Source organism: Bos indicus, chromosome 19 (genome assembly GCF_029378745.1).
Source record: "Bos indicus isolate NIAB-ARS_2022 breed Sahiwal x Tharparkar chromosome 19, NIAB-ARS_B.indTharparkar_mat_pri_1.0, whole genome shotgun sequence".
Lineage (NCBI taxonomy): Eukaryota > Metazoa > Chordata > Mammalia > Artiodactyla > Bovidae > Bos > Bos indicus.
Genome location: NC_091778.1, coordinates 10,384,874 through 10,399,792, shown reverse-complemented (window position 1 = coordinate 10,399,792; position 14,919 = coordinate 10,384,874). Strand labels below are relative to the sequence as shown.

The 14,919-nt window shown below is 41.1% G+C and overlaps 1 protein-coding gene and 1 pseudogene across 1 annotated transcript; both read right to left on the bottom strand.

The window, feature by feature from the left end:
• Positions 1-6,490: 6,490 nt before the first annotated feature.
• On the bottom strand, positions 6,491-7,418 carry LOC109573157 (olfactory receptor 4D2-like; annotated as a pseudogene).
• Positions 7,419-13,687: 6,269 nt separating this feature from the next.
• Positions 13,688-14,623, bottom strand: LOC109573560 (olfactory receptor 4D1-like). Its single transcript, XM_070774403.1, has one exon. The coding sequence runs from the start codon at positions 14,621-14,623 to the stop codon at positions 13,688-13,690; it is 936 nt and encodes a 311-aa protein (XP_070630504.1).
• Between the last annotated feature and the right edge of the window lie 296 nt (positions 14,624-14,919).

The following is a 14,919-nucleotide window of genomic DNA, read 5'->3' as shown; positions in this document are numbered from 1 at the left end:
CTATTACCTCCACTAGCTTTGTCTATAGAGATGCTTGCTAAGGCCCACAGGACTTTGCATTCCAGGATGTCTGACTCTGGGTGAGAGATCACACCAACATGCTTATCTGGGTGGTGAAGATCTTTTTTTGTACAGTTCTTCTGTGTATTCTTGCCACCTCTCCTTAATATCTTCTGCTTCTGTTAGGTCCATATCATTTCTATCCTTTATTGTGCCCATCTTTGCATGAAATGTTCCCTTGGGATCTCTAATTTTCTTAAAGAGATCTCTAGTTCTTCCCATTCTATTGTTTTCCTCTATTTCTTTGCAGTGATCACCAAGGAAGGCTTTCTTATCTCTCTTTGCTCTTCTTTAGAATTCTGCATTCAAATGGGTATATCTTTCTTTTCTCCTTTGCCTTTAGTGTCTCTTCTTTTCATGGCTATTTGTAAGGCCTCCTCAGACAACCATTTTGCCTTTTTGCATTTCTTTTTCTTGGAGATGGTCTTGATCACTGCCTCCTGTACAATACCACAAACCTCTGTCCTTAGTTCTTCAGGCAGTCTGTCTATCAGATCTAATCCTTTGAATCTATTTGTTACTTTCACTGTGTAATCATAAGGGATTTGATTTAGGTCAAACCTGAATGGTCTAGTGATTTCCCCCACTTTCTTCCATTTAAATCTGAATTTGGCAATAAGGATTTATGATCTGAGCCACAGTCAGTTTCTGGTCTTCTTTTTGCTGACTGTATAGAGCTTCTCGATCTTTGGCTTTAAAGAATATAATCAATCTGATTTCAGTATTGACCATCTGGTGATGTCCAACACACATTCTTGTGTTGTTGGAAGAGGGTGTTTGCTATGACCAGTATGTTCTCTTGGGAAAACTCTGTTAGGCTTTGCCCTGCTTCATTCTGTACTCCAAGGCCAAACTTGCCTGTTACTCCTGGTATTTCTTGACTTCCTACTTTTGTATTCCGGTCCCCTATGATGAAAAGGAAGTCTTTTCTGGGTGTTAGTTCTAGAAGGTCTTGTAGGTCTTCATAGAACTGTTCAACTTCAGCTTCTTCAGCATTACTGGTTGGGGCATAGCTTAGATTACTGTGATATTGAATGGTTTGCCTTGGAAACAAACAGAAATCATTCAGTCATTTTTGAGATTGCACCCACTTTGGACTCTTTTGTTGACTATGAGGCTATTCCATTTCTTCTAAGGGATTCTTTTCCACAATAGTAGATATAATGGTCATCTGAATTAAATTCATCCATTCCAGTCCTTTTTAGTTCACTGATTCCTAAAACGTCGATGTTCACTCTTGTCATTTCCTGTTTGACCACTTTTAATTTATCTTGAATGGCTGTGTGGGGCTGGAGTGACTGTGGGGAGATACCCCTCTTCCAAGAGCAGAAAAGCCCCAGCAAGATGGTAGGCTCTGGAGCAAAGGAGTAGGGCAAAGAAGAAGCCTCACAAGATGGTAGGAGGGACGAAATCATGTTTAGAATCAAACTGCATGCTTGCCAGAGACGTTCAGAGGGCTCAAATATACCTTGTGTGCACCAGGACCCAGAGACCCCACAGAGACTGAGACAGAACTGTGTTTGAGTGTCTCCTGTGGAGGTCTGGTTTAGCAGTGGCCTGCTGCAGGGGCAGCAGCTCTGGGTGCAGTAGACCTGGGTATGGCATAAGCCCTCTTGGAGGAGGTCTCCATTAACCCCATCATAGAGCTGCCAGAACTTACACAGAGTCTGGGGAAACAGACTCTTGGAGGGTGAAAACAGAACCTTGCGTGCATCAGGATCCAGAAGAAAGGAGCAATGGCCCCACAAGAGACTGACCCAGACTTTCCCATGACTGTCCAGGAATCTCCAGTGGAGGTGTGGGTTGGCAGTGGCCTACTGAAGGGTTGGGGGCCCTGACTATAGTAGTGTGTGCATGGGATCTTTTGAAGGAGGTCACCATTATCTTCATTACCTCCACCATAGTTTGGCCTCATGTCCAATAACAGGGAGGGAACATAGCCTCACCCATCAACAGAAAACTGGATTAAAGATTTACTGAGCATGGCCTCACCCATCAGAGTAAGACCCATCTTCCCCCTCAGTCAGTCTCTCCCATCAAGAAGCTTCCATGAGCCTCTTATCCTTCTCCATCAGAAGGCAGACAGACTGAAAACCACAATCACAGAAAACTAACCAATCTGATCAAATGGACCATAGCCTTGTCTAACTCAATGAAGCTATAAGCCATGCTGTGTAGGGCCACCCAAGACAGACGGGTCATGGTGGAGAATTCTGACAAAACATGGTCCACTGGAGAAGGGAATGGCAAACCACTTCAGTATTCTTGCCTTGAGAACCCATGAACAATATGAAAAGGCAAAAGGATAGGACACTGAAAGATGAACCTACCCAGGTTGGTAGGTATCCAATATGCTACTGGAGATCAGTGGAGAAATAACTCCAGAAAGAATGAAGAGACAGAGCCAAAGTAAAACAACACCGAGTTGTGGATGTGACTGGTGGAAGTAAAGTCCAACGCTGTAAAGAACAGTATTGCATAGGAATCAGAAATCTTAATTCCATGAATCAAGGCAAATTATAAGTGGTCAAACAGATGGCAAGAGTGAACATTGACATTTTAGGAATCGGCAAACTAAAATGGACTGGAATGGGTGAATTAAATCAGATGACCATCATATCTACTACTGTGGGAAAGAATCGCTTAGGAGAAATGGAGTAGCCATCATAGTCAACAAAATAGTCCAAAGTGCAATCTCAAAACAACAGAATGATTTCTGTTCATTTCCAAGGCAAACCATTCAATATCACAGTAATCCAAGCCTATGTCCCAACCAGTAATGCTGAAGAAGCTGAAGCTGAACAGTTCTATGAAGACCTACAAGACCTTCTAGAACTAACACCCAGAAAAGACTTCCTTTTCATCATAGGGGACTGGAATGCAAAAGTAGGAAGTCAAGAGATACCTGGAATAACAGGCAAATTTGGCCGTGGAGTACAGAACGAAGCAGAGCAAAGCCTAACAGAATTTTATGAAGAGAACACACTGGTCATAGCAAACACCCTCTTCCAACAACACAAGAGAATGTGTGTTGGACATCACTAGATGGTCAATACTGAAATCAGATTGATTATATTCTTTGCAGCCAAAGATGGAGACGTTCTATACAGTCAACAAAAAGAAGACCGGGAGCTGACTGTGGCTCAGATCATGAACTCCTTATTGCTAAATTCAGACTTAAGTTGAAGAAAGTAGGGAAAACCACTAGACCATTCAGGTTTTACCTAAATCAAATCCCTTATGATTACACAGTGAAAGTGACAAATAGATTCAAGGGATTAGATCTGATAGACAGAGTGCCTGAAGAACTACGAATGGAGGTTTGTGACATTGTACAGGAGGCAATGATCAAGACTATTCCCAAGAAAATGAAAGGCAAAATGGTTGTCTGAGGAGGCCTTAAAAATAGCCGTGAAAAGAAGAGACAATAAAGGAAAAAGAGAAACATATACCCATCTGAATGCAGAGTTCCAAAGAATAGCAAGGAGAGATAAAAAAGCCTTCCTCAGTGATCAATAAAAAGAAATAGAGGAAGACAATAGAATGGGAAAGACTAGAGATATCTTCAAGGAAATTAGAGATCCCAAGGGAACATTTCATGCAAAGATGGGCACAATAAAGGATAGAAATGGTATGGACCTAACAGAAGAAGAAGATGTTAAGAAGAGGTGGCAAGAATACACAGAAGAACTGTACAAAAAAGATCTTCATGACCCAGATAATCATGATGTTGTGATCACTCACCTAGAGCCAGACATTCTGGAATGTGAAGTCAAGTGGGCCTTAGGAAGCATCACTATGGACATAGCTAGTGGAGGTGATGGAATTCCAGCTGAGCTATTTCAAATACTAAAAGATGATAACTGTGAAAGTGCTGCACTCAATATGCCAGCAAATTTGGAAAACTCAGCAGTGGCCACAGGACTGGAAAAAGTCAGTTGTCTTTCCAATCCCAAAGAAAGGCAATGCCAAAGAATGCTCAAACTACTGCACAATTGCCCTCATTTCACACACTAGCAAAGCAGTGCTCAAAATTCTTGAAGTCAAGCTTCAACAGTACATGAACTTTGAACTTCCAGATGTTCAGGCTGGTTTTAGAAAAAGGCAGAAGAACCAGAGATCAAATTGCCAACATCTGTTAGATCATCCAAAAAGCAAGAGAGTTCAGAATAACATCTATTTCTGCTCTGTTGACCACACTAAAGCCTTTGACTTTAGCGTGTGGAAAACTCTTCAAGAGATGGTACTACCAGACCACTTGACCTGCCTCCTGAGAAATCTGTATGCAGGTCAAGAAGCAACAGTTAAACCAGACATGGAACACAAGACTGGTTCCAAATCAGGAAAGGAGTATGTTAAGGCTGTATATTGTCACCCTGCTTATTTAACTTATATGCAGAGTACATCATGAGAAATGCTGGACTGGTTAAGCACAAGCTGGAATCAAGATTGCCAGGAGAAATATCAGTAACCTCAGATATGCAGATGAAACCCCACTTATGGCAGAAAGTAAAGAAGGACTAAAGAGCCTCTTCATGAAAGTGAAAGAGGAGAGTGAAAAAATTGATTTAAAACTCAACATTTGGAAAACTAAGATCATGACATCCAATCCCCTCACTTCATGGCAAATAGATGGGGAAACAGTGGAAACAGTGGCAGACTTTATTTTGGGGGGGCCCTCCAAAATAACTGCAGATGGTGACTGCAGCCACGTAATTAAAAGACACTTACTCCCTGGAAGAAAAGTTATGACCAACCTAGACTGAAGTGACTTAGCATGCGTGCACGCTTTGGAGAAGGAAATGGCAACCCATTCCAGTATTCTTGCCTGGAGAATCCCAGGATTGGAGGCGCCTTGTGGGCTGCTGTCTATGGGGATGCACAGAGTCAGACACAACTGAAGAAACTTAGCAGCAGCAGCAGACAGCATATTAAAAAGCAGAGACATTATGTTGCCAACAAAGGTCCATCTAGTCAAAGCTATGGTTTTTCCAGTAGTCACATATGGATGTGAGAGTTGGACTATAAAGAAAGCTGAGGACCGAAGAATTGATGCTTTTGAACTGTTGTGTTGGAGAAGACTCTTGAGAGTTCCTTGAACTCAAGGAGATCCAACCAGTCAGTCCTAAAGGAAATTCGTCCTGAATATTCGTTGGAAGGATGGATGTTGAGGCTGAAACTCCAATACTTTGGCCACCTGATGAGAAGAACTGACTCCTTGGAAAAGATCCTAATGCTGGGAAAGACTGAAGGGAGGAGGAGAAGGGGAAGACAGAGGATGAGAGGGTTGGATGGCATCACCAACTCAATGGACATGAGTTTAAGTAATCTCTGGGAGTTGGTGATGGAACATTCAAAAGAGTGTGGTTCCAAGAGTAAAAACTGGAAACAATCCAAATAAACTTATTCCTACAATGGACTATTACACAGCAGTGCATATGAATGAAATATAGCCAAACAAAGCAATGTAGACATTTAGAAAGAATGTTGAGTGAAAAAAGCAAATTCTAGAATATTCTGTGCAATCTTTCATTTGTATAAATCTCAAAAAAGCAAAACAAAGCAATATACTGAATATGTTAATATGTGATAAAATTGTTTTTATAAGCAATGGAATGATAAACACTAAATTCAAGAATGTGGTTTCATCTCCGAAGAAGTGATGGGATGGAAAGCACCTATAGCCAGGTATAAGTTATTAGTACAGGCTGGTTCTTGAACTGTAGCATATTCATGAGTGTTCATATAATATAATACAGTGTTTTATACCTTAGAAGCATTTTATACATAATCTTTCACTTGTTATAATTACTTATACTGTATTAAAATATAGAGAAAACATTTATATAATTTAAAGTTTTCAAATTAAATAAAATATATGGTACAATGTTTTCTCACAGTAGTTTGGGTCAGATATTAATTCTAGCAAGTGTGTTGAGGAAAATGTTACGAGGCTAAGAGACCTCAGGTATCTCATTCAAGGTCATCCTTTGGTAAGTGATGGGTTAGGGTCTTCGATTGAAGGCTTAAGACTCAGGGTGCTGGGCAGTTTCCAACAACCCAGACTCATGCTTAAATGGGGTACTAGGTAAAGGGGTCAAAATACAAAAAACAGAACTGCTCTTCTGGGGAAATTCTGTCATCCTAAGAAGAAACAGTCCACCAAGAAGGCAGAAAGGAGGGTGGGGCTTTCCAGAATGTTTCTGTGACAACACATTCTCTCATTATAGGAGTGTTCAAACAACCATCAGAAACAAAAATAAAGATACTATCCATTTTCCTAAAAATCTGAATATGTTGCTTATGTTCACTGTGCATTTACTTCTATGAGGACCATCACAACACATCCAGGAGATATGAAGAGGGCAGACACAGCAGCTCTGTCTCCACTTTAAAAGTGGAAGACAAGGCCAAAGTGATCTACCCACTGTCATTCCCTTGTACAATCCAACTGATGTGAGTGCAATCTCTTCAGTGCTGCCTGCATCTCCTGGTCCATCAGGGTGCAGATCATGGGCAAGCTTGGGGTTCTTGACCATGTGGCTGCTGGATACAGACTGGACCATGGAAAAGGAAGAGAAGGGCCTGGAATAGAGGTAGATGCTTGGAATGAAGACCACAGACACCAGGAGAACAGGGGTGGTACAGGTGGAAGCTGCCTTCCTCCTTGCCTGCCCTGAGTGGGACCTCAGCATCACCAGGATGACTGAGTAGGAGACCAGGAGGAGGAGGAAACAGATGACATCAGCATCCCACTGTTGCAGATCATGAGGAACTCCAAGACAGAAGTGTCAGTGCAGGCGAGTCTCTGTACCTGTGGAACATCACAGTAGAAGTTATCTAGGACATTGGGGCCACAAAAAGGCAGGGGGAGCATCAGGACCAGTTGGGAGATGGAATGAACAAAACCTACCATCCAGGCTGTCGCCACCAACCCCACACACAGAGCTGAATGCTCATGATGGTGACATAGTAGAGAGGCCGGGAGATGGCTAGGTAATGGTCATAGACCTTCATAGAGAAGAAGGTCATGATACCTCCCAGAAAGTGGAGAAAAAGACCTGAGCCTCGTAGCCCTAATAGGAGATGGTCTTCTTCTCAGCGAGGAAGTCCACCAGCATCTTTGGGGCAGGGACTGAGGAGAAACAGACATCTATGACTGCCCAGTTTCACAGCAGAAAATACATGGGTGTGTGGAGCCTGGAATCAGAGGTCACTGTGAACATGGTGAGGTGGTTTCCCATGACAGTGGTGGTGCAGACCAACAGGAACACCAGAAACAGGAAGAGCTGGAGCTCCTGAGTCTGGGAGAGCTCCAGGATAAATTCTGATTTACATGAGAGATTCCCTGATTCCATGGTATCTTCTCCATACATCTAAAGAAAACACACCAGGAGAGTGATGCCTTATTGCTCAGGGGCTCACTCAAATTGAGTGTCCAGGTCTCGATGATGGATTTTCATGTGCAGATAATAATACCTGGGGCTGACTTAATGGTCTTGTCTCTGGAGAGTTCACTAGTTGGTTCTGAAATATATATTCATCAGGGGCTTCCCAGGAGGCTCAGTGGTAAAGAATCTGCCTGTCATTGCAGGAGACACAGGAGAGGTAGGTTCAATCCCTGTGTTGGGAAGATCCCCAGGAGGAGGAAATGGCCATCCACTCCAGTATTTTTGCCTGAAAAGTCCCATAGACAGAGGAGCCTGGCAGGCCACAGTCCATGAGGTCAAAAACAGTCAGACATGACTGAGCAGCTGAACACAAACACAAGTATATATTCACAAGATAGCTTAATGCTATCCAGAGACACATGCGACCTGCCTTTCAAAGATTCAGTGTTATCTACTGGTGGTAAGACACTTGGAGTTCAACAGATCTGCAGTTAAATTTCTATTTCCTTGATATTTGACCCTGGAGAAATTACTTAACCTCTCTAAGTTTCCACATTTGTATGGTAGGAATAAAAATGACTTTCTTTATAGAATTGTCTAGAGGATTAAATAAAATAACACACAAGGTCCCTACAAGAGTGTCTGGAATAATAAACGGCAAACACTTTCCTCTGTGTAGTCTCCTACTTTAAACCCTCTTCCCTTCCTTGAAAATCTAATATATTTTGTACCAAAATTTTTTATGCAACAGTTACCACATCATAATGTTAAGGAACTTTTTGTGTTTCTGTATTTTCCATCCATAATTCAACTAAATGTTTGCAGAGGGATAAATATGCATCTTATAATTTATTTGTGCCCTACAGTACCCATCTTTTCTGATAGTCAATACTCAAAATCTTTTGACTGATATCCACAAATCAATCAATGTAATACACCACATTAACAAACTGAAAGATGAAAACCATATGATTATCTCAATAGATGCAGAGAAAGCCTTTGACAAAATTCAACATCCATTTATGATAAAAACTCTCCAGAAAGCAGGAATAGAAGGAACATACCTCAACATAATAAAAGCTATATATGACAAACCCACAGCAAACATTATCCTCAATGGTGAAAAATTGAAAGCATTTCCTCTAAAGTCAGGAACGAGACAAGGGTGCCCACTTTCACCATTACTATTCAACATAGTTTTGGAAGTTTTGGCCACAGCAATCAGAGCAGAAAAAGAAATAAAAGGAATCCAAACTGGAAAAGAAGAAGTAAAACTCTCACTGTTTACAGATGACATGATCCTCTACATAGAAAACCCTAAAGACTCCACCAGAAAATTACTAGAACTAATCAATGAATATAGCAAAGTTGCAGGATATGAAATCAACACACAGAAATCCCTTGCATTCCTATACACTAATAATGAGAAAATAGAAAGAGAAATTAAGGAAACAATTTCATTCACCATTGCAATGAAAAGAATAAAATACTTAGGAATATATCTACCTAAAGAAACTAAAGACCTATATATAGAAAACTATAAAACACTGGTGAAAGAAATCAAAGAGGACACTAATAGATGGAGAAATATACCATGTTCATGGATTGGAAGAATCAATATAGTGAAAATGAGTATACTACCCAAAGCAATCTATAGATTCAATGCAATTCCTATCAAGCTACCAACGGTATTCTTCACAGAGCTAGAACAAATAATTTCACAATTTGTATGGAAATACAAAAAACCTTGAATAGCCAAAGCAATGTTGAGAAAGAAGAATGGAACTGGAGGAATCAACCTGCCTGACTTCAGGCTCTACTACAAAGCCACAGTCATCAAGACAGTATGGTACTGGCACAAAGACAGAAATATAGATCAATGGAACAAAATAGAAAGCCCAGAGATAAATCCACACACATATGGACACCTTATCTTTGACAAAAGAGGCAAGAATATACAATGAATTAAATACAATCTCTTTAACAAGTGGTGCTGGGAAAACTGGTCAGCCACTTGTAAAAGAATGAAACTAGAACACTTTCTAACACCATACACAAAAATAAACTCAAAATGGATTAAAGATCTAAACGTAAGACCAGAAACTATAAAACTCCTAGAGGAGAACATAGGCAAAACACTCTCTGACATACATCACAGCAGGATCCTCTATGACCCACCTCCCAGAATACTAGAAATAAAAGCAAAAATAAACAAATGGGACCTAATTAAACTTAAAAAGCTTCTGCACAACAAAGGAAACTATTAGCAAGGTGAAAAGACAGCCTTCAGAATGGGAGAAAATAATAGCAAATGAAGCAATGGACAAAGAATCTCAAAAATATACAAGCAACTCCTACATCTCAATTCCAGAAAAATAAATGACCCAATCAAAAAATGGGCCAAAGAACTAAATAGACACTTCTCCAAAGAAGACATACAGATGGCTAACAAACACATGAAAAGATGCTCAACATCACTCATTATCAGAGAAATGCAAATCAAAACCACAGTGAGGTACCATTTCACGCCAGTCAGAATGGCTGCGATCCAAAAGTCTACAAGGAATAAATGCTGGAGAGGGTGTGGAGAAAAGGGAACCCTGTTACACTGTTGGTGGGAATGCAAACTAGTACAGCCACTATGGAGAACAGTGTGGAGATTCCTTGAAAAACTGGAAATAGAACTGCCTTATGATCCAGCAATCCCACTGCTGGGCATACACACTGAGGAAACCAGAAGGGAAAGAGACACGTGTATCCCAATGTTCATTGCAGCACTGTGTATAATAGCCAGGACATGGAAGCAACCTAGATGCCCATCAGCAGATGAATGGATAAGAAAGTTGTGGTATATATACACAGTGGAGTATTACTCAGCCATTAAAAAGAATACATTTGAATCAGTTCTAATGAGATGGATGAAACTGGAGCCTATTATACAGAGTGAAGTAAGCCAGAAAGAAAAACACCAATACAGTATACTAACGCATATATATGGAATTTAGAAAAATGGTAATAATAACCCTGTATATGAGACAGCAAAAGAGACACTGATATATAGAACAGTCTTTTGGACTCTGTGGGAGAGGAAGAGGGTGGGATGATTTGGGAGAATGGCATTGAAACATGTATAATATCATATATGAAACAAGTCGCCAGTCCAGGTTCGATGCACGATACTGGATGCTTGGGGCTGGTGCACTGGGACGACCCAGAGGGATGGTATGGTGAGGGAGGAGGGAGGAGGGTTCAGGATGGGGAACACATGTATACCTGTGGTGGATTCATTTTGATATATGGCAAAACCAATGCAATATTGTAAAGTTAAAAAATAAAATACAATAAAATAAAAATCTTTTGACTGCCATGTGGGTGAATATCTATAGGGAATGCCTTCCTTCACTGGTGTAGATGGTCCCTTACTGGGTGAAGTAACAGAATATGTGGTGTGTGTGCTGCAACATGAGACGGGGGCGAGAGATTGTCTGGGTTAAAAAAGGGGTGATAGATCTTGTATGAGGGGGAATGGAAGAACTCTTCTTAGTGAAACTAGAATTTTAGAAGATGTTACTGAATATAAGGATAGAAGAGAAAGGAAGATGTTGATATAAGAGAAATAAAATAGACAAAGCAATAAAGAGGGGAGATTAATAGGAAGGGAGAGGAAGGGAGAGGAAGGAAGGGGAATGTAAAGATGGAGGGGAGGGGAGGACTGGGAATAAAGATGAAGGAGGACATGGAGGGTAAGAGATAGAGGTGACAAGTGAGGGTTAAGTGGCCGCCTCACTCCCCTGCCTTTCCACCCCCTTACCTGACTCCTGCAATCTGTTATCCAATAGGGGTCATTTTAGCCTCATCCTTCCGCTTCCATCTGCATCCACTTCACTCCATCTTCTATGTCACTGTCATAAAGACCTTTCTAACCTGGTATCTGATCACCTTGCTTGCTCATTATAATCTTTTAATGACTGTCAAGGACTCACAGCTTAAAACTCAGAATCTTAGATGTATATTAATATCTACAACTATGCTTCTGGGATATAAAAAAATTCTACATTTAATGATGCTGATATTGGCTTTATATATTCACAGGTGATGTTTTAGGTACACACAAATTTAGAATTATTCTATCTTCTCAGTGTATTTCTCATCTAATATTATGAATTATCGCTCTTTATTATTTTAACAAATCTACTTTTCTAATATTAGTCTATCTGCATTGGCTATTTTGTGGTTTTCAAAAATTAATTAATTTTAATTGACGAATAATTACTTTATAATATTGTGGTGGTTTTTTGCCATACATCGACATGAATCAGCCATGGGTGGACATGTGTCCCCCCCATCCTGAACCCTCCCTCCCAACTCCCTCCACACCCCATCCCTCTGGGTTGTCCCAGGGAGCTTTTTTTTTAGTTAGTGTTTGAATGCTATGTATAATATTATTTCACTCTATTAAATTACATGTAAGTTTTGTCTTGTAAGCTGCATAAAATAAGATTTAAAATTTTTATTCAATATAACAATCTTTGTTGTTTTAACTGGGACATTTAGTCTGAATAAATTTAATGTAATTACTGATATACATGTTTATATTTATCATCTTAGTTTTTGTTTTCTATTAGTTCTACAGATTTTAAGTTTATTTTTTTTAAATAAAATAATCTCTATAATTTCTACAGTTCCCCATCCTGAACCCCCCTCCCACCTCCCTCCCCATCCCATCCCTCAGGGTCATCTCAGTGCACCAGCCCTGAGCACCCTGTCTCATGCATCGAACCTGGACTGGCAATCTGTTCCACATATGATAATATACATGTTTCAATTTTTTTGGATCTTTTTTCTTGTTTCTTTTTGGATAAATAAAATAGTTTTGACTATTAAAAACAAACAAACAAACAAACAACTCAGACTCTTAGAAGCTGCCTAACATGCATTGTGGGTTAATTCATGGTTCAAAGACATGCTTACATATGTGCATGAAACTCCCTCTCAGTGGGTCACACCAAGTTCTAAAACCTAGGCTCCATCTACCTTTCTTATCAGTATCTCTGTCACCTGGGAACTGATGGCTAGTCAGGAATCCACGGTGTCTCACATACGCTATATGTTACAAGACCAAGTGTATCTTACTGGTTAAAGCCTGGTTTTCACTTGCCACTTGAGGAATTGGTTTTTAATGCCTTGTATCCTCTGCATTACACTTGAGGTTATCCTCAGACTTTAGACTGACTAGCATGGAGTTCATATCACTTGTTTATTCTCCACACTCTCCAACAAGTTTCTGGATGCTTCTTACAGCTGCTCTATATGCAGGTGAGAAAATCCTAGTTTCACACCTTCCTTCAGCCCAGAATGGAAAAGAGTCTTCAGGTCATCCGTCTTCTTAGAGATCCTTTATCTGCAGGATCAGTTTCCCAGCCAGTGCCCACACATCACCCATACAACAAGGAGAGTGACCCGAGGAGACAAGAGTATATCCTTGGGGAGAAACTACTGGACTCCCTCAGGAAGCAGGACAAGGTTCCTACCCTCTCTAGCCTGGGTTCCCCAACCACCCACAACATTGTCCTTGTAGCCATATCATGCAAAGTATATAAAGATTTGGTCACTAAAGTAGAATATCCTGCAGAATATCCAAGAAGTATTTGGTCAAGAAAGACCCAATCCAAAGTGCAGGTAAATATGTACTTTGATGATGGAAAATATTTAGAAACTTAACAAATGATATCATTTCCAAAATACCACAGTGGAGAATGAGGCAGAGAGCAGGGAGGAGAACAAATGTAATTGTTCCAGATTTGACATAGAAATGTTGACCATTCGTCAGAGATATTCACCCATAGAAGAGGAACTCTGTAAGTTTTCCCTTGTGATGGTGAGATACTCTGAGTTTCAAATCCCACCCGTATCTCCTGCCTCAAAACCTGGAGTAAGAGGAACCATCTTCTGACCAAGCTCTGCCCCTCACTTGCTGTTCATCACTGAGCAAGTCTTTTCCCTCTGAGTTTTCCCATTTGTAAAACTGTATAATACTACCATACCTTCTGTCAGTTTTGTAAGAATGAGAGAGAAGTCTGAAAGTAACTAACAAAATAGCTGACACAGGAAAATGTCCGTAGAAATATTGGTTTAATTTCAACTGTCACACTCCATAAAGACTTTCCTCCACATCCCCCACGGAAAACAAAGGTTCAGTGAGAAGATTTGTCATTTAAAATCAACCTATTTTAAGTTCACTCCCTCCTGGAAATCACTAGGCGCTTGCCTAATCTCTTCACTGCTGCCTGCATCTCCTGGTTCCTCAGGGTGTAGATCATTGGGTTGAGCATGGGGGTGATAACCGTTTGGCTGATGGACACAGCTTTGTCCATGGGAAAAGAGGTAAAGGGCCGGGCATAAATATAGATACAGGGAATGAAGACCATAGACACGACAATGATGTGAGTGGTGCAGGTGGAAGCTGCCTTCCTCCTCGCCTGCCCAGAGTGGGACCTCAACATCACCAGAATGACTGTGTAAGAGATCAGAAGGAGGAGGAACCAGATGAGGACCAGCATCCCACTGTTGGAGATCATAAGGAACTCCAGGAGGGAGGTGTCTCTGCAGGCAAGCCTCAGCACTTGTGGAATGTCACAGTAGAAGTTATCTAGGATGTTGGGTCCACAGAAAGGCAATGGGAGCATCAGAATCAGCTGGACAATGGAGTGGACCAAGCCCCCTACCCAGGCAGCCACCACCAGCCCCACACACACTCGAGTGTTCATGATGGTGACGTAGTGGAGGGGCCGGGAGATAGCTATGTAGCGATCATAGGCCATCACTGAGAGGAAGAAGACAGTCCCACCTCCCAGAAAGTGGAAGAAGAAGATCTGGGCCATGCAGCCCTGGTAGGAGATGGTCTTCTTCTCAGCAAGGATGTCCACTAGCATCTTCGGGGCAGTGACTGAGGAGAAGCAGACATCTATAACAGCCATATTTCTCAGCAGGAAATACATGGGTGTGTGGAGCCTGGAATCAGAGGTCACTGTCACCATGATGAGGAGGTTTCCCATGACAGTGGTGGTGTAGACAAGCAGGAAAACCAGAAACAAGAAAAGCTGGAGTTCCTGATACTGTGAGAACCCTAGGAAGACAAATTCTGATACCCATGTGAGGTTCCCTGAATCCATGGTGTCTTCTCCATACACCTAAGGAAAACACACCAGAGACAGACAGGCATGAAGTTGTTGCTTGTCCTCTTAGTGCTCAAGGGCTCAATTCAGTTGTCCAAGTCAATGTAATGGACATTCTTATGTACAGATGACAATACCAAGTGCTGATTGAATGACTTTGTCTCAAACAGTTTACTAGTTTTTGCTGGGATACACATATGTGAGTTATCTTAAAGCCATCCAAAGACACAAGCCATTTGCCTTTCCAAGATTCAGTGTAATCTCGTGGTGGGAAGACACTTAGAGTTCAATAG

What these genes read in the sequence shown, in the direction of transcription:
- LOC109573560 (XM_070774403.1), bottom strand. Translation starts at nt 14,623, where the DNA reads ATGGATTCAGGGAACCTCACATGGGTATCAGAATTTGTCTTCCTAGGG.